At 41.3% G+C, this 24671-nt stretch overlaps 1 protein-coding gene across 1 annotated transcript in view; it reads right to left on the reverse strand.

The window, feature by feature from the left end:
- Positions 1 to 2067: 2067 nt before the first annotated feature.
- LOC117338804 (tetraspanin-33-like) overlaps positions 2068 to 24671 on the reverse strand; it is a gene marked incomplete at its 3' end in the record, with an annotated part of 84315 nt that continues 61711 nt past the window's right edge. Inside the window, 2 exon segments of the mRNA XM_033900156.1 lie at positions 2068 to 2115; positions 17266 to 17400. Coding sequence (XP_033756047.1) covers positions 2068 to 2115; positions 17266 to 17400 — 183 coding nt within the window.

Here is a 24671-nt window from a genome sequence, read left to right on the forward strand (position 1 = left end):
GGATTGGTCTATATCACCGCCACCCATCACCCTCTCTGGATTGGTCTGTATCACAGCCACCCATCACCCTCCCTGGATTGGTCTGTATCACAGCCACCCATCACCCTCTCTGAATTGGTCTGTATCACCGCCACCTATCATCCTGTTTGGATTGGTCTGTATCACCGCCACCCATCACCCTCTCTGGATTGGTCTGTATCACCGCCACCTATCACCCTCTCTGGATTGGTCTGTATCACAGCCACCCATCACCCTCTCTGGATTGGTCTGTATCACCGCCACCACCACCTATCACCCTCTCTGGATTGGTCTATATCACCGCCACCTATCGCCCTCTCTGGATTGGTCTGTATCACCGCCACCACAACCTATCACCCTCTCTGGATTGGTCTATATCACCGCCACCCATCACCCTCCCTGGATTGGTCTGTATCACCGCCACCCATCACCCTCTCTGGATTGATCTGTATCACCGCCACCACCACCTATCAGCATCTCTGGATTGGTCTGTATCACAGCCACCCATCACCCTCTCTGGATTGGTCTGTATCACCGCCACCCATCACCCTCTCTGGATTGGTCTATATCACCGCCACCTATCACCCTCCCTGGATTGGTCTGTATCACAGCCACCCATAACCCTCCCTGGATTGGTCTGTATCACAGCCACCCATCACCCTCTCTGGATTGGTCTATATCACCGCCACCCATCACCCTCTCTGGATTGGTCTGTATCACCACCACCTATCACCCTCTCTGGATTGGTCTGTATCACGTCACCCATCACCCTCTCTGGATTGGTCTGTATCACCGCCACCTATCATCCTCTCTGGATTGGTCTGTATTTCGGCCACCTATCACCCTCTCTGGATTGGTCTGTATCACCGCCACCCTATCACCCTCTCTGGATTGGTCTGTATCACGTCACCCATCACCCTCTCTGGATTGTTCTATATCACCGCCACCTATCACCCTCTCTGGATTGGTCTGTATCACAGCCACCCATCATCCTCTCTGGATTGGTCTATATCACCGCCACCCATCACCCTCTCTGGATTGGTCTGTATCACAGCCACCTATCACCCTCCCTAGATTGGTCTGTATCACCGCCACCCATCACCCTCTCTGGATTGGTCTGTATCACAGCCACCCATCATCCTCTCTGGATTGGTCTGTATCACCGCCACCCATCACCCTCTCTGGATTGGTCTGTATCACAGCCACCTATCACCCTCCCTAGATTGGTCTGTATCACCGCCACCCATCACCCTCTCTGGATTGGTCTGTATCACAGCCACCCATCATCCTCTCTGGATTGGTCTGTATCACCGCCACCCATCACCCTCTCTGGATTGGTCTGTATCACCGCCACCTATCACCCTCTCTGTATTGGTCTGTATCACCGCCACCCATCACCTTCACTGGATTCATTTGTATCACCACCACCACCACCACCTATTGTCTAGAGTAACTACATGTAAGACGCTAATCGGACTCCTCAACCCGTTTTTCCCCTCCGACCACTGGACATAGCCGGACACATTCGATTCATTATCGTGTCCTAGTATGGTCTCACTGTGAACACAATATAACTGTCAATGTCAACTGAAATCGATTACTGACTATTGCTGACCTTACTTGACCTTGGAGGTTCTGAGCTTCAAAGTAAGTGTCGTTCCTCCTGTAGCGGTTAATGAGAAACGATTGTGTTTTGTAGATTCGCAATCCTTTCGATAAAAAATATTTACCCAATATAGATCTATCAGTTATGGTTCCACTTCCGGTCACAACACTCAGACAAACTTGATGACACAGATTTACATGGTTGGTCCACATGGTTCAAAATGTCTGTTTGAATTGATTCTTTAAAAATTGATTCTTTAAAAAGACCTGATTAAACCCAATTAGATATTGATTTAAACAATCGCAAATTACTAGCAAGCATAAAAGGAATGATCAAGTTATCAACAAATTAAAACTCGACTCTAATGGTGATCAGAACGTCATAACATCCCTAGAAAATAACAATCTAATACTGATGTACGGGATTAGATTGTAGTTACTTACCGTTTTATTTGTTTTTCCGAAACCACACATCATATTTATACGCTCACCCTGAAAGAAAAAATGTACAGGGATTATGTAGTTTGTCTTAATGTGTAGATGGATTATGTAGTTTGTCTTAATGTGTAGAGGGATTAGGTAGTTTGTCTTAATGTGTAGGGATTAGGTAGTTTGTCTTAATGTGTAGAGGGATTAGGTAGTTTGTCTTAATGTGTAGAGGGATTATGTAGTTTGTCTTAATGTGTAGAGGGATTAGGTAGTTTGTCTTAATGTGTAGGGATTAGGTAGTTTGTCTTAATGTGTAGAGGGATTAGGTAGTTTGTCTTAATGTGTAAAGGGATTATGTAGTTTGTCTTAATGTGTAGAGGGATTAGGTAGTTTGTCTTAATGTGTAGAGGGATTATGTAGTTTGTCTTAATGTACAGGGATTATGTAGTTTGTCTTAATGTGTAGAGGGATTAGGTAGTTTGTCTTAATGTGTAGAGGGATTATGTAGTTTGTCTTAATGTGTAGAGGGATTAGGTAGTTTGTCTTAATGTGTAGAGGGATTAGGTAGTTTGTCTTAATGTGTAGAGGGATTAGGTAGTTTGTCTTAATGTGTAGAGGATTAGGTAGTTTGTCTTAATGTGTAGGGATTAGGTAGTTTGTCTTAATGTGTAGAGGGAGTAGGTAGTTTGTCTTAATGTGTAGGGATTATGTAGTTTGTCTTAATGTGTAGAGGGATTAGGTAGTTTGTCTTAATGTGTAGAGGGATTAGGTAGTTTGTCTTAATGTGTAGAGGGATTAGGTAGTTTGTCTTAATGTGTAGGGATTATGTAGTTTGTCTTAATGTGTAGGGATTATGTAGTTTGTCTTAATGTGTAGAGGGATTAGGTAGTTTGTCTTAATGTGTAGGGATTATGTAGCTTGTCTTAATGTGTAGAGGGATTAGGTAGCTTGTCTTAATGTGTAGAGGGATTATATAGTTTGTCTTAATGTGTAGAGGGATTAGGTAGTTTGTCGTAATGAGTAGAGGGATTAGGTAGTTTGTCTTAATTTGTAGAGGGATAACCGTGTAGGAGAAAGGTACATAGTGTTAATAAGGTTACAAGGTAAAATTAAAGAGATGATTACATTATCTGTAAGATAATACCAAAGGTATATATGTAGGTCACATCAAACAGGCCACCCATTCTTATCCTTACCCCTGCCTCCTTACAACATTGTGAAGTTATTAATATATAGGTCACCAAAGGTCACAGTTCGGATTTGTTATAAAGTCATATCAATTTGGTATAGGTTCCATGTGTGTACAGTATAATGCTGTAAAAGTATACCAAAGGTCAGTATATAGGTCACCAAATGTCACAAGTCAGTGTGGACATTGAAATTATAATCAATAACGTAATCTAAATTTCAATACTGTTTGTTATGCTTCCTCTTGAACGCCAAAAGTCATCTTTGTCAAGTTACATTTTGCCTATAAAGCTGACAATTCTGATTACTGTGAGCGATTTTGATACAGGTCTAAAAAAAAGGTATCTGCCTCTGTGATTACTGCGGTGTCCAGATATATTCCAAAGGATGTGTAATGATTACTGCGGTGTCCAGATATATTCCAAAGCATGTGTAATAATTACTGCCGTGTCCAGATATATTCCAAAGGATGTGTAATAATTACTGCGGTGTCCAGATATATTCCAAAGCATGTGTAATAATTACTGCGGTGTCCAGATATATTCCAAAGCATGTGTAATAATTACTGCGGTGTCCAGATATATTCCAAAGCATGTGTAATAATTACTGCGGTGTCCAGATATATTCCAAAGCATGTGTAATAATTACTGCGGTGTCCATTGTGTAAAGTAAATGAACTCAGAAAATACCAACTCTAGTTTAGAAATTGCTCTTGAACATTAAAGTATTATTATAGAGAAGCTATTCATATTAATAATATCAAATTATGAGGTCAAAATCAAAGGTGTCAGTCATCGCTGGAATCTTCAATATGATTTTCACTTAAAGCAAAGAAGCGTTTGTGATCCGTGACAGTCATACAACACTCACATGTAAAATAATGTTTAATCACTTTCATATTTCATACATTTAATGAACATTCATACATGTGAAAGTGCAAAAAATAAACTTAAAAACGTTTTGTGGTGAACCCACTGCTGTGTTACCTGTCGTTCCGGACTGTCCGTCTTCCACTTTGTTTATTAGTCTCAACGTCAAGTAGACGTTTGTAAATTATATATCTAGGAGGTTTAGAAGCTTTCTAACGATCCCGATTTTATAATAGGGGGCGCTAGTTTCCTTGAGAGTATATAAGGCGACGGTCGAAGCTAGTTAGGTCGTAACTCCGCCGTAGCCGGTCCCAAGCCCGTGTTGAGAAAGGAGGAGGGGAACACCAAATGACAACATCTAACAGTCACCCCGGACTAGTGTTCTAACCTAGAGTCGCGAGTAGAGGTTGTAACCTAAATCGAGACTTTAAACCAGCAACATCAACATCAACATAGTTAGGTCGCAGTTGTTGTGTACTAGTTTATTGAAACGGACTACAATCACTTATGTGATATAGACTATAGCGAGCCTCGTTCTGGCCTCTTCCGACTGGCATGGCGGCATATAAACATTGATGTAAATGACCTCAAGTGAATACACGGTATTACTGTTGATCTGTGTTGAGTCATGTCCATACACACACATAACAGCAGTAAGCCCGCAAGGGCGTAATAGCGGACGTAAAACCCGTTAAATAAATAAATAAATAAAGCTAGTTAGGTTCACATCTTCGTCAGACATAGACCTGCAGACGCGATAAGGCTGGACAAGAAGGTAATGATACATATATAGACGTGCCTGAATAAGGCTTCCCTATATCAAAGTATTGTACTGTGTATTTGATAACTTACGGTAGAGTACTGAGGCAGATGTGCCCGAGTAAGGCTTCCCTTCCAGAAATTTAGTGGTAATGCGAGCCGAAATTTTTTGGCGAGAGGGTCTGGGGGGCCAAAATTTCGGAAAATGAATAATTATAGCAAATTTTGCAATATTTCGGGGGTAAGATTTCCGGGGGTGGTTGACATAGGTTTACAAGTTTTTTTAAGGCTATAACAAATTTTCCTCATCCTGACCCCCAGGACCCCCTCCTGGATCCGCTAGTGGATATTATTCTGTTCTGTTAAATACAATGTAGCTCTCTGTTTAGGTATTTTGTAGTTATAATGTAGGATTACTCAGAGAAACTGAGCAATCATTGAGCTATATTTCAACTGTATAGCTAGTTGGTACTTGATGTATATTACATAAACACAGCCAGGTCAGCTGTATATTTCTGTACATTTTTGCACTAAGGACTCAAGTAAAACTAATCATTTGTTAGACAATATGGATCATCAGTAGTGACTGATACGGACCCTGTAAAAGTCACAATTTCAAACCCAATTTAAAACCACAAGTCTAGCTAATTGTAGGTTTTATATTAACTTCAACAAACTTTAGAAAAAGCACATTAATTTGGAATGCTGGCTATAACGTATGCATACATACTTCAAACACTAGTACTGAATTAAACGATCAAGGAGGCAAGGCTTGGATTTTCTCAGTTTACACATTGAAGAGTTCCACAAAGTCTGTTGTACGATTCAAAACTTCACGTTTTGTCCGACTGAAAAGCGTATTAGAAAAGATATGAAAACAATATACTACGCTCTGATGTTCTCTCAGCATTATAAATATCTTATGCCAAGCATTCAATGAAATGCCATAAATCTTTAACACGTGTTCAGTCATGTTATTTATAAAGCTTACGAACAAAAGCACATAAAAGCCAAAATGTAGTGGACGTACCACGATTTACCAGAATAGTTTGTTCAATAAGATTGTACACCCGCAAGGAAACATCCACAAGACCTGACGTTATGACGTCATTGCTGCCATATGTTCCTGCTATTACAGGCTTGGGGACAGCAATATAGAAGAAACTGGATTCTCCCATACAACTTATTGCCGAGTACAATGTAATCATTATGCGTCAAACGAGAAAACAACACAACAGTGTAAAGACACTAGGGCAAATTACTTCACAGTGTAAAGACACAAGGGCAAATTACTTCACAGTGTAAAGACACTAGGGTAAATTACTTCACAGTGTAAAGACACAAGGGCAAATTACTTCACAGTGTCAAGACACAAGGGCGAATTACTTCACTTTGTAAAGACACCTGGACAAATTACTTCACAGTGTAAAGACACCTGGACAAATTACTTCACAGTGTAAAGACACAAGGGCAAATTACTTCACAGTGTCAAGACACAAGGGCGAATTACTTCACAGTGTCAAGACACAAGGGCAAATTACTTCACAGTGTAAAGACACAATGGCAAATTACTTCACAGTGTAAAGACAATAGGGTAAATTACTTCACAGTGTAAAGACACAAGGGCGAATTACTTCACAGTGTAAAGACACCTGGACAAATTACTTCACAGTGTAAAGACACAAGGGCGAATTACTTCACAGTGTAAAGACACAAGGGCAAATTACTTCACATTGTAAAGACACTTGGGCAAATTACTTCACAGTGTAAAGACACAAGGGCAAATTACTTCACAGTGTAAAGACACAAGGGCAAATTACTTCACGGTGTAAAGACACAAGGGCAAATTACTTCACAGTGTATAGACACAAGGGCAAATTACTTCACAGTGTAAAGACACAATGGCAAATTACTTCACAGTGTAAAGACAATAGGGCAAATTACTTCACAGTGTAAAGACACAATGGCAAATTACTTCACAGTGTAAAGACACAAGGGCAAATTACTTCACAGTGTAAAGACACAAGGGCAAATTACTTCACAGTGTAAAGACACAATGGCAAATTACTTCACAGTGTAAAGACACTAGGGTGAATTACTTCACAGTGTAAAGACACAAGGGCAAATTACTTCACAGTGTAAAGACACAATGGTAAATTACTTCACAGTGTAAAGACACAAGGGCAAATTACTTCACAGTGTAAAGACAATAGGGCAAATTACTTCACAGTGTAAAGACACAATGGCAAATTACTTCACAGTGTAAAGACACAAGGGCAAATTACTTCACAGTGTAAAGACACAAGGGCAAATTACTTCACAGTGTAAAGACACAAGGGCGAATTACTTCACAGTGTAAAGACACAAGGGCAAATTACTTCACAGTGTAAAGACACAAGGGCAAATTACTTCACAGTGTAAAGACACAAGGGTGAATTACTTCACAGTGTTAAGACACTAGGGCAAATTACTTCACAGTGTTATTACTTCACAGTGTAAAGACACAAGGGTAAATTACTTCACAGTGTAAAGACACTAGGGTAAATTACTTCCCAGTGTTAAGACAATAGGGTAAATTACTTCACAGTGTAAAGACAATAGGGTAAATTACTTCACAGTGTAAAGACACTAGGGTAAATTACTTCACAGTGTTCAGACACAAGGGCAAATTACTTCACAGTGTCAAGACACAATGGCGAATTACTTCACAGTGTAAAGACACAATGGCAAATTACTTCACAGTTTAAAGACACAAGGGCAAATTACTTCACAGTGTAAAGACACTAGGGCAAATTACTTCACAGTGTAAAGACACAATGGCAAATTACTTCACAGTGTAAAGACATAATGGCAAATTACTTCACAGTGTAAAGACACAAGGGCGAATTACTTCACAGTGTCAAGACACAAGGGCAAATTACTTCACTGTGTAAAGACACAAGGGCAAATTACTTCACAGTGTAAAGACACAAGGGCGAATTACTTCACAGTGTCAAGACACAATGGCAAATTACTTCACAGTGTAAAGACACAAGGGCAAATTACTTCACAGTGTAAAGACACAATGGCAAATTACTTCACAGTGTAAAGACACAAGGGCAAATTACTTCACAGTGTTAAGACACAAGGACAAATTACTTCACAGTGTAAAGACACAAGGGCAAATTACTTCACAGTGTAAAGACACAAGGGCGAATTACTTCACAGTGTAAAGACACAAGGGCGAATTACTTCACAATGTAAAGACACAAGGGCAAATTACTTCACATTGTAAAGACACAAGGGCAAATTACTTCACAGTGTAAAGACACAAGGGCAAATTACTTCACAGTGTAAAGACACAAGGGCAAATTACTTCACGGTGTAAAAACACAAGGGCAAATTACTTCACAGTGTATAGACACAAGGGCAAATTACTTCACAGTGTAAAGACACAATGGCAAATTACTTCACAGTGTAAAGACAATAGGGCAAATTACTTCACAGTGTAAAGACACAATGGCAAATTACTTCACAGTGTAAAGACACAAGGGCAAATTACTTCACAGTGTAAAGACACAAGGGCAAATTACTTCACAGTGTAAAGACACAATGGCAAATTACTTCACAGTGTAAAGACACTAGGGTGAATTACTTCACAGTGTAAAGACACAAGGGCAAATTACTTCACAGTGTAAAGACACAATGGTAAATTACTTCACAGTGTAAAGACACAAGGGCAAATTACTTCACAGTGTAAAGACAATAGGGCAAATTACTTCACAGTGTAAAGACACAATGGCAAATTACTTCACAGTGTAAAGACACAAGGGCAAATTACTTCACAGTGTAAAGACACAAGGGCAAATTACTTCACAGTGTAAAGACACAAGGGCAAATTACTTCACAGTGTAAAGACACAAGGGCAAATTACTTCACAGTGTAAAGACACAAGGGTGAATTACTTCACAGTGTTAAGACACTAGGGCAAATTACTTCACAGTGTTATTACTTCACAGTGTAAAGACACAAGGGTAAATTACTTCACAGTGTAAAGACACTAGGGTAAATTACTTCACAGTGTTAAGACAATAGGGTAAATTACTTCACAGTGTAAAGACACAAGGGCAAATTACTTCACAGTGTAAAGACACAAGGGCAAATTACTTCACGGTGTAAAGACACAAGGGCAAATTACTTCACAGTGTATAGACACAAGGGCAAATTACTTCACAGTGTAAAGACACAATGGCAAATTACTTCACAGTGTAAAGACAATAGGGCAAATTACTTCACAGTGTAAAGACACAATGGCAAATTACTTCACAGTGTAAAGACACAAGGGCAAATTACTTCACAGTGTAAAGACACAAGGGCAAATTACTTCACAGTGTAAAGACACAATGGCAAATTACTTCACAGTGTAAAGACACTAGGGTGAATTACTTCACAGTGTAAAGACACAAGGGCAAATTACTTCACAGTGTAAAGACACAATGGTAAATTACTTCACAGTGTAAAGACACAAGGGCAAATTACTTCACAGTGTAAAGACAATAGGGCAAATTACTTCACAGTGTAAAGACACAATGGCAAATTACTTCACAGTGTAAAGACACAAGGGCAAATTACTTCACAGTGTAAAGACACAAGGGCAAATTACTTCACAGTGTAAAGACACAAGGGCGAATTACTTCACAGTGTAAAGACACAAGGGCAAATTACTTCACAGTGTAAAGACACAAGGGCAAATTACTTCACAGTGTAAAGACACAAGGGTGAATTACTTCACAGTGTTAAGACACTAGGGCAAATTACTTCACAGTGTTATTACTTCACAGTGTAAAGACACAAGGGTAAATTACTTCACAGTGTAAAGACACTAGGGTAAATTACTTCACAGTGTTAAGACAATAGGGTAAATTACTTCACAGTGTAAAGACAATAGGGTAAATTACTTCACAGTGTAAAGACACTAGGGTAAATTACTTCACAGTGTTAAGACACAAGGGCAAATTACTTCACAGTGTCAAGACACAATGGCGAATTACTTCACAGTGTAAAGACACAATGGCAAATTACTTCACAGTGTAAAGACACAAGGGCAAATTACTTCACAGTGTAAAGACACTAGGGCAAATTACTTCACAGTGTAAAGACACAATGGCAAATTACTTCACAGTGTAAAGACATAATGGCAAATTACTTCACAGTGTAAAGACACAAGGGCGAATTACTTCACAGTGTCAAGACACAAGGGCAAATTACTTCACTGTGTAAAGACACAAGGGCAAATTACTTCACAGTGTAAAGACACAAGGGCGAATTACTTCACAGTGTCAAGACACAATGGCAAATTACTTCACAGTGTAAAGACACAAGGGCAAATTACTTCACAGTGTAAAGACACAATGGCAAATTACTTCACAGTGTAAAGACACAAGGGCAAATTACTTCACAGTGTTAAGACACAAGGACAAATTACTTCACAGTGTAAAGACACAAGGGCAAATTACTTCACAGTGTAAAGACACAAGGGCGAATTACTTCACAGTGTAAAGACACAAGGGCGAATTACTTCACAGTGTAAAGACACAAGGGCAAATTACTTCACATTGTAAAGACACAAGGGCAAATTACTTCACAGTGTAAAGACACAAGGGCAAATTACTTCACAGTGTAAAGACACAAGGGCAAATTACTTCACGGTGTAAAAACACAAGGGCAAATTACTTCACAGTGTATAGACACAAGGGCAAATTACTTCACAGTGTAAAGACACAATGGCAAATTACTTCACAGTGTAAAGACAATAGGGCAAATTACTTCACAGTGTAAAGACACAATGGCAAATTACTTCACAGTGTAAAGACACAAGGGCAAATTACTTCACAGTGTAAAGACACAAGGGCAAATTACTTCACAGTGTAAAGACACAATGGCAAATTACTTCACAGTGTAAAGACACTAGGGTGAATTACTTCACAGTGTAAAGACACAAGGGCAAATTACTTCACAGTGTAAAGACACAATGGTAAATTACTTCACAGTGTAAAGACACAAGGGCAAATTACTTCACAGTGTAAAGACAATAGGGCAAATTACTTCACAGTGTAAAGACACAATGGCAAATTACTTCACAGTGTAAAGACACAAGGGCAAATTACTTCACAGTGTAAAGACACAAGGGCAAATTACTTCACAGTGTAAAGACACAAGGGCAAATTACTTCACAGTGTAAAGACACAAGGGCAAATTACTTCACAGTGTAAAGACACAAGGGTGAATTACTTCACAGTGTTAAGACACTAGGGCAAATTACTTCACAGTGTTATTACTTCACAGTGTAAAGACACAAGGGTAAATTACTTCACAGTGTAAAGACACTAGGGTAAATTACTTCACAGTGTTAAGACAATAGGTTAAATTACTTCACAGTGTAAAGACAATAGGGTAAATTACTTCACAGTGTAAAGACACTAGGGTAAATTACTTCACAGTGTTAAGACACAAGGGCAAATTACTTCACAGTGTCAAGACACAAGGGCGAATTACTTCACAGTGTAAAGACACAATGGCAAATTACTTCACAGTGTAAAGACACAAGGGCAAATTACTTCACAGTGTAAAGACACTAGGGCAAATTACTTCACAGTGTAAAGACACAATGGCAAATTACTTCACAGTGTAAAGACACAATGGCAAATTACTTCACAGTGTAAAGACACAAGGGCGAATTACTTCACAGTGTCAAGACACAAGGGCAAATTACTTCACTGTGTAAAGACACAAGGGCAAATTACTTCACAGTGTAAAGACACAAGGGCGAATTACTTCACAGTGTCAAGACACAATGGCAAATTACTTCACAGTGTAAAGACACAAGGGCAAATTACTTCACAGTGTTAAGACACAAGGGCGAATTACTTCACAGTGTAAAGACACAAGGGCGAATTACTTCATAGTGTAAAGACAATAGGGTAAATTACTTCACAGTGTAAAGACACTAGGGCAAATTACTTCACAGTGTAAAGACACAATGGTAAATTACTTCACAGTGTAAAGACACTAGGGCAAATTACTTCACAGTGTAAAGACACAATGGTAAATTACTTCACAGTGTAAAGACACTAGGGCAAATTACTTCACAGTGTAAAGACACTAGGGCAAATTACTTCACAGTGTAAAGACACTTGGGTAAATTACTTCACAGTGTAAAGACACAAGGGCAAATTACTTCACAGTGTTAAGACACAAGGGCAAATTACTTCACAGTGTAAAGACAATAGGGTAAATTACTTCACAGTGTAAAGACACAAGGGTAAATTACTTCACAGTGTAAAGACACTAGGGCAAATTACTTCACTTTGTAAAGACACTAGGGCAAATTACTTCACAGTGTAAAGACACTAGGGCAAATTACTTCACAGTGTAAAGACACTAGGGCAAATTACTTCACAGTGTAAAGACACTAGGGCAAATTACTTCACAGTGTAAAGACACAATGGTAAATTACTTCACAGTGTTAAGACACAAGGGCAAATTACTTCACAGTGTAAAGACACAATGGTAAATTACTTCACAGTGTAAAGACACAAGGGCAAATTACTTCACAGTGTAAAGACACAAGGCCAAATTACTTCACAGTGTAAAGACACAAGGGCAAATTACTTCACAGTGTAAAGACACTAGGGCAAATTACTTCACAGTGTAAAGACACAAGGGCGAATTACTTCACAGTGTAAAGACACAAGGGTGAATTACTTCACAGTGTAAAGATACTAGGGCAAATTACGTCACAGTGTAAAGACACAAGGGCAAATTACTTCACAGTGTAAAGACACAAGGGCAAATTACTTCACAGTGTAAAGACACAAGGGCAAATTACTTCACAGTGTAAAGACACAAGGGCAAATTACTTCACAGTTTAAAGACACAAGGGCAAATTACTTCACAGTGTAAAGACACTTGGACAAATTACTTCACAGTGTAAAGACACAAGGGCAAATTACTTCACATTGTAAAGACACAAGGGCAAATTACTTCACAGTGTAAAGACACTTGGACAAATTACTTCACAGTGTAAAGATAATAGGGCAAATTACTTCACAGTGTAAAGACACAAGGGCAAATTACTTCACAGTGTAAAGATAATAGGGCAAATTACTTCAAAGTGTAAAGACACTAGGGCAAATTACTTCACAGTGTAAAGACACTTGGACAAATTACTTCACAGTGTAAAGACACAAGGGCAAATTACTTCACAGTGTAAAGACACAAGGGCAAATTACTTCACAGTGTAAAGATAATAGGGCAAATTACTTCACAGTGTAAAGACACAAGGGCAAATTACTTCACAGTGTAAAGACACAAGAGCAAATTACTTCACAGTGTAAAGACACAAGGGCAAATTACTTCACAGTGTAAAGACACAAGGGCAAATTACTTCACAGTGTAAAGACACAAGGGCAAATTACTTCACAGTGTAAAGATAATAGGGCAAATTACTTCACAGTGTAAAGACACTTGGACAAATTACTTCACAGTGTAAAGACACAAGGGCGAATTACTTCACAGTGTAAAGACACAAGGGCGAATTACTTCACAGTGTAAAGACACAAGGGCAAATTACTTCACAGTGTAAAGACACAAGGGCAAATTACTTCACAGTGTAAAGACACAAGGGCAAATTACTTCACAGTGTAAAGATAATAGGGCAAATTACTTCACAGTGTAAAGACACTTGGACAAATTACTTCACAGTGTAAAGACACAAGGGCGAATTACTTCACAGTGTAAAGACACAAGGGCGAATTACTTCACAGTGTAAAGACACTAGGGCAAATTACTTCACAGTGTAAAGACACTTGGACAAATTACTTCACAGTGTAAAGACACTTGGACAAATTACTTCACAGTGTAAAGACACAAGGGCGAATTACTTCACAGTGTAAAGACACAAGGGCGAATTACTTCACAGTGTAAAGACACAAGGGCAAATTACTTCACAGTGTAAAGACACAATGGCAAATTACTTCACAGTGTAAAGACACAAGGGCAAATTACTTCACAGTGTAAAGACACTTGGACAAATTACTTCACAGTGTAAAGACACAAGGGCGAATTACTTCACAGTGTAAAGACACTTGGACAAATTACTTCACAGTGTAAAGACACAAGGGCAAATTACGTCACAGTGTAAAGACACAAGGGCAAATTACTTCACATTGTAAAGACACTTGGACAAATTACTTCACAGTGTAAAGACACAAGGGCAAATTACTTCACAGTGTAAAGACACAAGGGCAAATTACTTCACAGTGTAAAGATAATAGGGCAAATTACTTCACAGTGTAAAGACACTTGGGCAAATTCCTTCACATTGTAAAGACACAAGGGCAAATTACTTCACATTGTAAAGACACTAGGGCAAATTACTTCACATTGTAAAGACACAAGGGCAAATTACTTCACAGTGTTAAGACACGAGGGCAAATTACTTGTGACTGTAAACACAAAAAGAGGAGAAGAAAGAAACCCTTTCCCTTACTTCGCCTATATCATTGGCGGTTCTATGTCGTTGAGTGTGTGATACTAGACTAGACTCAATGTTTAAAACGGTCCTGTTATTTCAAACAAACGTTTGAGGCTATCTTAAGGTGAACTAAACTTGCTACAGAACATCAAACACAAAACACATGCTGAATCGGGAGAAGATACCAAACCAAAGTATATATCACTATCCCTTTAAAAACAAACAAACTACATTGTACACCAGCTGCCCCTGGTGATTGGAATTTCTCGCTGCTTGCTGCTGATAGACGTATAACTATGTTTTCTGGACAAGCGACACCTGAGCCCAACCACATTACCACGTGACATAATAACATCGTAAACAACTCATATGTACTAATTCCGGAGCGATATCTTACAAAACACAATAAACTCTAAAGTAAACAAGTGCTGCTGTCATGTTTTAACTCAGAACTATCTCAGCTAACTGTTTATAGTTTCCGTCCTTCTTTTTCGACAGTCACGTCTCCACGCCACCTAAATACCCTACGTAATGAAAACATATGGTGCCTGATGTAGATCTATTGGCAGATACCAAAATGTACAGTGTCTGACACAAGAGGTCGATTGAGTCTGTATCAAAACCCCTCACTCTAACTGTTAAGAGAATTGGTTGAAAAGCTCACATTTTTCATCAATGTACCCTAAAGTAAAGATAACTCCTTAAAGTGGAGGTCATCCAACATCATTGACATCCAAAGGCTATACTTTTGACATATATGTCTCCTCCATATCCTTTATCATGCTGATTAGGGTAAGGTTATCAGGCTTTCTCAGTCAGGTGGTGGTCAGTCCGTATCCATTATAAGACTGGTTTGGATTAGAATTAGGATAGTCAGCCGGTATTTCCGGACAATGGCCGATTTATATCCTTTATGGGGTCGGTGGCGGTAAGCCGTTTGGTTCCAGTCAATGGCCGATTTATATCCTTTATGGCGTTGGTGGCGGTAAGCCGTTTGGTTCCAGACAATGGCCGATTTATATCCTTTATGGCGTTGGTGGCGGTAAGCCGTTTGGTTCCGGACAATGGCCGATTTATATCCTGTATGGGGTCGGTGGCGGTAAGCCGTTTGGTTCCAGACAATGGCCGATTTATATCCTTTATGGCGTTGGTGGCGGTAAGCCGTTTGGTTCCGGACAATGGCCGATTTATATCCTGTATGGGGTCGGTGGCGGTAAGCCGTTTGGTTCCAGACAATGGCCGATTTATATCCTTTATGGCGTTGGTGGCGGTAAGCCGTTTGGTTCCGGACAATGGCCGATTTATATCCTTTATGGGGTCGGTGGCGGTAAGCCGTTTGGTTCCAGACAATGGCCGATTTATATCCTTTATGGCGTTGGTGGCGGTAAGCCGTTTGGTTCCGGACAATGGCCGATTTATATCCTGTATGGGGTCGGTGGCGGTAAGCCGTTTGGTTCCAGACAATGGCCGATTTATATCCTTTATGGCGTTGGTGGCGGTAAGCCGTTTGGTTCCGGACAATGGCCGATTTATATCCTTTATGGGGTTGGTGGCGGTAAGCCGTTTGGTTCCAGTCAATGGCCGATTTATATCCTTTATGGGGTTGGTGGCGGTAAGCCGTTTGGTTCCAGACACTGACCGATCTATATCATTTATCAGATTGATGATGATCATCATGTTGGCTGGTCAAAATTTCACACTTGACCCGCCTTTTTGCAAGTGACAGTCCAACTAATCACCCGAATCTGAACGCAATGGACCGAAAAGACAAAATATCATTTATTGTATACATATATTTCTTTTTAAAAAGTTTAAATCAAGAAAACTAAGCTTATCATCTCGTAAAACCGGATATATCTCATGCAAGAATACATATAATACTCGGTAGACTGTACAAAAAAGATGTTTTTTTTGTTATTGTTTTGCTTTTCGTTCCATCGTGCCCTGATCGGGTGATTTTCCGACCGCGACTTACATATTTCGCAATATCGTGTCGGACAAGTATGCCATTTTGACCAGCGTAAAGCGAGGGTCAACACGGACGAAATTAACAACCATTGATATGGGACTAAAAGGGTGATTTGGGGTAAATAAATATCTCATTTATTCGCATATGTAAGGAAGGTATTATGTCACGCCCGATTTTATTATATCTGCACCAAATCCTAGCGACACCAAACGGTTCGAAGAAATACGCTTTCACACTCTGGACCTACACCAGACATGGTGTCCGGGCCATTACGCGTAGCTGCCTGTACGCAGGTACGCAGCTGAATCCACTTAATTTTTCATAAAAAAAAATCTGTATTAATATGAAGTAAAATGCACCTTGTATAGAATCTACATAATATAATGACACTGACAACGGAAACAGAAATGAAAATTAAAGTTTACTGTCGGAAAAGCCGGACCATCGTCTTTGAACTCCATTTTAATACATACAATGTATTGGACAGAATGGGTGTTACTACTTACAGGATAAAATATACAAGATTAGGGATAGTATTCGTATTAAATTGGACAGAAGGGGTATTACTACTTACAGGATAAAATATACAAGATTAGGGATAGTATTCGTATTAAATTGGACAGAAGAGGTTTTACAACTTACAGGATAAAATATACAAGATTAGGGATAGTATTCGTATTAAATTGGACAGAAGGGGTATTACTACTTACAGGATAAAATATACAAGATTAGGGATAGTATTAGTATTAAATTAGACAGAAGGGGTATTACTACTTACAGGATAAAATATACAAGATTAGGGATAGTATTCGTATCATATTGGACATAAGGGGTATTACTACCTACAGGATAAAATATACAAGATTAGGGACAACACTCGTACAATACTGGATTGGAGGGATACTATTACTTACAGGATAAAATATACAACAGGAAAAAGGAACAGCACATCGCTCTATACTTGGGTTGAGGCGGGTACAGTTGAAGTAGATGTTGAGCTGCCAGTCTTTGTAGCCTTCGTCTGTGTGGCTCACACCGCAACACTTAAACTGTAACAAACGGAAACATAGCTTATGCTCTACAATACGAACAGTTTCACGGACAAATAATTTAGTATACACGTAAATCTGCTATCGTACATGTTTAATACAAAAACTGATAAGTTCTTGCTGAAAAAGATTTAAATGTTAACACATTCCGAAAAGTGTTATGATAAGAAATATATCTAGGTTTCCTAGAGAACAGTATCAAGCTGTCTGTCAACAAACTGTAGCAGCTGAAGGATAATGAGAAAGCCAAGTTTAAATAAAACTCTTCTTCTAACCCATGCCATACTGACAAATCTTTTACCTTGGAGACCCAAACGAAGTTACAACATACGAATACCACAGCCCCTTCTTCACACGACAAAACTCTAGATCTGTCCTAAAACCATGGCAGGGACGGTTTTTAGAGGAAGTGTTTTTCAATTTTAATAACGCAGATATTGTGTCAAAATTGCATTTAAAATCGGCAGCCCTAACCCTGAAACACCACATTCACCCCTTCAGCGGACAGAAACATCCACCCTCACTCCTTCAGCGGACAGAAACATCCACCTTCACTCCTTCAGCGGACAGAAACATCCACCCTAACTCCTTCAGCGGACCGAAACATCCACCCTAACTCCTTCAGCGGACCCGAAACATCCACCCTAACTCCTTCAGCGGACCGAAACACCCACCCTCACTCCTTCAGCGGACCCGAAACATCCACCCTAACTCCTTCAGCGGACCCGAAACATTCACCCTCACTCCTTCAGCGGACCCGAAACATCCACCCTAACTCCTTCAGCGGACCCGAAACATCCACCCTCACTCCTTCAGCGGACAGAAACATCCACCCTAACTCCTTCAGCGGACCCGAAACATCCATCCTCACTCCTTCAGCAGACCCGAAACATCCACCCTCACTCCTTCAGCGGACCCGAAACATCCACCCTCACTCCTTCAGCGGACCCGAAACATCCACCCTAACTCCTTCAGCGGACCCGAAACATCCACCCTCACTCCTTCAGCGGACCCGAAACATCCACCCTAACTCCTTCAGCGGACCCGAAACACCAAAACATCCACCCTAACTCCTTCAGCGGACCCGAAACATCCATTCTAATTCCTTCAGCGGACACTCCTTCAGCGGACCAAAACATCCACCCTCACTCCTTCAGCAGGCCCGAAACATCCACCCTCACTCCTTCAGTGGAGCCGAAACATCCACCCTCACTCCTTCAGTGGAGCCGAAACATCAACCCTCACCTCATTTTGCGTATCGGAAACACCGCCCGTCATCCCATGATGTGAAATACATCAGTGTTATAAGGCTGGCCGGTATGTTACTGAGGGATACATCAGTGTTATAAGGCTGGCCGGTACGTTACTGAGGGATACATCAGTGTTATAAGGCTGGCCGGTATGTTACTAGGGATACATCAGTGTTATAAGGCTGGCCGGTATGTTACTGAGGGATACATCAGTGTTATAAGACTAGCCGGTATATATATGTTACTGAGGGATACATCAGTGTTATAAGGCTGGCCGGTACGTTACTGAGGGATACATCAGTCTTATAAGGCTGGCCGGTATGTTACTGAGGGATACATCAGTGTTATAAGACAGGCCGGTATGTTACTGAGGGATACATCAGTGTTATAAGGCTGGCCGGTATGTTACTGAGGGATACATCAGTGTTATAAGACTGGCCGGTATGTTACTGAGGGATACATCAGTGTTATAAGGCTGGCCGGTATGTTACTGAGGGATACATCAGTGTTATAAGGCTGGCCGGTATGTTACTGAGGGATACATCAGTGTTATAAGGCTGGCCGGTATGTTACTGAGGGATACATCAGTGTTATAAGGCTGGCCGGTATGTTACTGAGGGATACATCAGTGTTATAAGGCTGGCCGGTATGTTACTGAGGGATACATCAGTGTTATAAGACTGGCCGGTATGTTACTGAGGGATACATCGGTGTTATCAGGCTGGCCGGTATGTTACTGAGGGATACATCAGTGTTATAAGGCTGGCCGGTATGTTACTGAGGGATACATCAGTGTTATAGGGTTGGCCGGTATGTTACTGAGGGATACATCAGTGTTATAAGGCTGGCCGGTATGTTACTGAGGGATACATCAGTGTTATAGGACTGGCCGGTATGTTACTGAGGGATACATCAGTGTTATAAGACTGGCCGGTATGTTACTGAGGGATACATCAGTGTTATAAGGCTGGCCGGTATGTTACTGAGGGATACATCAGTGTTATAGGCTGGCCGGTATGTTACTGAGGGATACATCAGTGTTATAAGGCTGGCCGGTATGTTACTGAGGGATACATCAGTGTTATAGGACTGGCCGGTATGTTACTGAGGGATACATCAGTGTTATAAGACTGGCCGGTATGTTACTGAGGGATACATCAGTGTTATAAGGCTGGCCGGTATGTTACTGAGGGATACATCAGTGTTATAGGACTGGCCGGTATATGTTACTGAGGGATACATCAGTGTTATAAGGCTGGCCGGTATGTTACTGAGGGATACATCAGTGTTATGAGGCTGGCCGGTATGTTACTGAGGGATACATCAGTGTTATAAGGCTGGCCGGTATGTTACTGAGGGATACATCAGTGTTATAAGGACTGGCCGGTATGTTACTGAGGGATACATCAGTGTTATAAGGCTGGCCGGTATGTTACTGAGGGATACATCAGTGTTATAAAGCTGGCCGGTATGTTACTGAGGGATACATCAGTGTTATAAGGCTGGCCGGTATGTTACTGAGGGATACATCAGTGTTATAAGGCTAGCCGGTATGTTACTGAGGGATACATCAGTGTTATAAGGCTGGCCGGTATGTTACTGAGGGATACATCAGTGTTATAAGGCTGGCCGGTATGTTACTGAGGGATACATCAGTGTTATAAGGCTGGCCGGTATGTTACTGAGGGATACATCAGTGTTATAAGACTGGCCGGTATATATATGTTACTGAGGGATACATCAGTGTTATAAGGCTGGCCGGTACGTTACTGAGGGATACATCAGTCTTATAAGGCTGGCCGGTATGTTACTGAGGGATACATCAGTGTTATAAGACTGGCCGGTATGTTACTGAGGGATACATCAGTGTTATAAGGCTGGCCGGTATGTTACTGAGGGATACATCAGTGTTATAAGACTGGCCGGTATGTTACTGAGGGATACATCAGTGTTATAAGGCTGGCCGGTATGTTACTGAGGGATACATCAGTGTTATAAGGCTGGCCGGTATGTTACTGAGGGATACATCAGTGTTATAAGGCTGGCCGGTATGTTACTGAGGGATACATCAGTGTTATAAGGCTGGCCGGTATGTTACTGAGGGATACATCAGTGTTATAAGGCTGGCCGGTATGTTACTGAGGGATACATCAGTGTTATAAGACTGGCCGGTATGTTACTGAGGGATACATCAGGTGTTATAAGGCTGGCCGGTATGTTACTGAGGGATACATCAGTGTTATAAGGCTGGCCGGTATGTTACTGAGGGATACATCAGTGTTATAAGGCTGGCCGGTATGTTACTGAGGGATACATCAGTGTTATAAGGCTGGCCGGTATGTTACTGAGGGATACATCAGTGTTATAAGGCTGGCCGGTATGTTACTGAGGGATACATCAGTGTTATAAGACTGGCCGGTATGTTACTGAGGGATACATCAGTGTTATAAGGCTGGCCGGTATGTTACTGAGGGATACATCAGTGTTATAGGGCTGGCCGGTATGTTACTGAGGGATACATCAGTGTTATAAGGCTGCCGGTATGTTACTGAGGGATACATCAGTGTTATAAGACTGGCCGGTATGTTACTGAGGGATACATCAGTGTTATAAGACTGGCCGGTATGTTACTGAGGGATACATCAGTGTTATAAGGCTGGCCGGTATGTTACTGAGGGATACATCAGTGTTATAAGGACTGGCCGGTATGTTACTGAGGGATACATCAGTGTTATAAGGCTGGCCGGTATGTTACTGAGGGATACATCAGTGTTATAAGGCCTGGCCGGTATGTTACTGAGGGATACATCAGTGTTATAAGGCTGGCCGGTATGTTACTGAGGGATACATCAGTGTTATAAGGCTGGCCGGTATGTTACTGAGGGATACATCAGTGTTATAAGACTGGCCGGTATGTTACTGAGGGATACATCAGTGTTATAAGGCTGGCCGGTATGTTACTGAGGGATACATCAGTGTTATAAGGCTGGCCGGTATGTTACTGAGGGATACATCAGTGTTATAAGGCTGGCCGGTATGTTACTGAGGGATACATCAGTGTTATAAGGCTGGCCGGTATGTTACTGAGGGATACATCAGTGTTATAAGACTGGCCGGTATGTTACTGAGGGATACATCAGTGTTATAAGGCTGGCCGGTACACTGAGGGATACATCAGTGTTATAAGGCTGGCCGGTATGTTACTGAGGGATACATCAGTGTTATAAGGCCTGGCCGGTATGTTACTGAGGGATACATCAGTGTTATAAGGCTGGCCGGTATGTTACTGAGGGATACATCAGTGTTATAAGGCTGGCCGGTATGTTACTGAGGGATACATCAGTGTTATAAGGCTGGCCGGTATGTTACTGAGGGATACATCAGTGTTATAAGGACTGGCCGGTATGTTACTGAGGGATACATCAGTGTTATAAGGCTGGCCGGTATGTTACTGAGGGATACATCAGTGTTATAAGGCTGGCCGGTATGTTACTGAGGGATACATCAGTGTTATAAGACTGGCCGGTATGTTACTGAGGGATACATCAGTGTTATAAGGCTGGCCGGTATGTTACTGAGGGATACATCAGTGTTATAAGGCTGGCCGGTATGTTACTGAGGGATACATCAGTGTTATAAGGCTGGCCGGTATGTTACTGAGGGATACATCAGTGTTATAAGGCTGGCCGGTATGTTACTGAGGGATACATCAGTGTTATAAGGCTGGCCGGTATGTTACTGAGGGATACATCAGTGTTATAAGGCTGGCCGGTATGTTACTGAGGGATACATCAGTGTTATAAGGCTGGCCGGTATGTTACTGAGGGATACATCAGTGTTATAAGGCTGGCCGGTATGTTACTGAGGGATACATCAGTGTTATAAGGCTGGCCGGTATGTTACTGAGGGATACATCAGTGTTATAAGGCTGGCCGGTATGTTACTGAGGGATACATCAGTGTTATAAGGCTGGCCGGTATGTTACTGAGGGATACATCAGTGTTATAAGGCTGGCCGGTATGTTACTGAGGGATACATCAGTGTTATAAGGCTGGCCGGTATGTTACTGAGGGATACATCAGTGTTATAAGGCTGGCCGGTATGTTACTGAGGGATACATCAGTGTTATAAGGACTGGCCGGTATGTTACTGAGGGATACATCAGTGTTATAAGGCTGGCCGGTATGTTACTGAGGGATACATCAGTGTTATAAGGCTGGCCGGTATGTTACTGAGGGATACATCAGTGTTATAAGACTGGCCGGTATGTTACTGAGGGATACATCAGTGTTATAAGGACTGGCCGGTATGTTACTGAGGGATACATCAGTGTTATAAGGCTGGCCGGTATGTTACTGAGGGATACATCAGTGTTATAAGGCTGGCCGGTATGTTACTGAGGGATACATCAGTGTTATAAGGCTGGCCGGTATGTTACTGAGGGATACATCAGTGTTATAAGGCTGGCCGGTATGTTACTGAGGGATACATCAGTGTTATAAGGCTGGCCGGTATGTTACTGAGGGATACATCAGTGTTATAAGACTGGCCGGTATGTTACTGAGGGATACATCAGTGTTATAAGGCTGGCCGGTATGTTACTGAGGGATACATCAGTGTTATAAGGCTGGCCGGTATGTTACTGAGGGATACATCAGTGTTATAAGGACTGGCCGGTATGTTACTGAGGGATACATCAGTGTTATAAGGCTGGCCGGTATGTTACTGAGGGATACATCAGTGTTATAAGACTGGCCGGTATGTTACTGAGGGATACATCAGTGTTATAAGGCTGGCCGGTATGTTACTGAGGGATACATCAGTGTTATAAGGCTGGCCGGTATGTTACTGAGGGATACATCAGTGTTATAAGGCTGGCCGGTATGTTACTGAGGGATACATCAGTGTTATAAGACTGGCCGGTATGTTACTGAGGGATACATCAGTGTTATAAGACTGGCCGGTATGTTACTGAGGGATACATCAGTGTTATAAGGCTGGCCGGTATGTTACTGAGGGATACATCAGTGTTATAAGGCTGGCCGGTATGTTACTGAGGGATACATCAGTGTTATAAGGCTGGCCGGTATGTTACTGAGGGATACATCAGTGTTATAAGGCTGGCCGGTATGTTACTGAGGGATACATCAGTGTTATAAGACTGGCCGGTATGTTACTGAGGGATACATCAGTGTTATAAGGCTGGCCGGTATGTTACTGAGGGATACATCAGTGTTATAAGGCTGGCCGGTATGTTACTGAGGGATACATCAGTGTTATAAGGCTGGCCGGTATGTTACTGAGGGATACATCAGTGTTATAAGACTGGCCGGTATGTTACTGAGGGATACATCAGTGTTATAAGGCTGGCCGGTATGTTACTGAGGGATACATCAGTGTTATAAGGCTGGCCGGTATGTTACTGAGGGATACATCAGTGTTATAAGGCTGGCCGGTATGTTACTGAGGGATACATCAGTGTTATAAGGCTGGCCGGTATGTTACTGAGGGATACATCAGTGTTATAAGGCTGGCCGGTATGTTACTGAGGGATACATCAGTGTTATAAGACTGGCCGGTATGTTACTGAGGGATACATCAGTGTTATAAGTCTGGCCGGTATGTTACTGAGGGATACATCAGTGTTATAAGGCTGGCCGGTATGTTACTGAGGGATACATCAGTGTTATAAGACTGGCCGGTATGTTACTGAGGGATACATCAGTGTTATAAGGCTGGCCGGTATGTTACTGAGGGATACATCAGTGTTATAAGGCTGGCCGGTATGTTACTGAGGGATACATCAGTGTTATAAGGACTGGCCGGTATGTTACTGAGGGATACATCAGTGTTATAAGACTGGCCGGTATGTTACTGAGGGATACATCAGTGTTATAAGGCTGGCCGGTATGTTACTGAGGGATACATCAGTGTTATAAGACTGGCCGGTATGTTACTGAGGGATACATCAGTGTTATAAGGCTGGCCGGTATGTTACTGAGGGATACATCAGTGTTATAA

Source organism: Pecten maximus, chromosome 12 (assembly GCF_902652985.1).
Source record: "Pecten maximus chromosome 12, xPecMax1.1, whole genome shotgun sequence".
Lineage (NCBI taxonomy): Eukaryota > Metazoa > Mollusca > Bivalvia > Pectinida > Pectinidae > Pecten > Pecten maximus.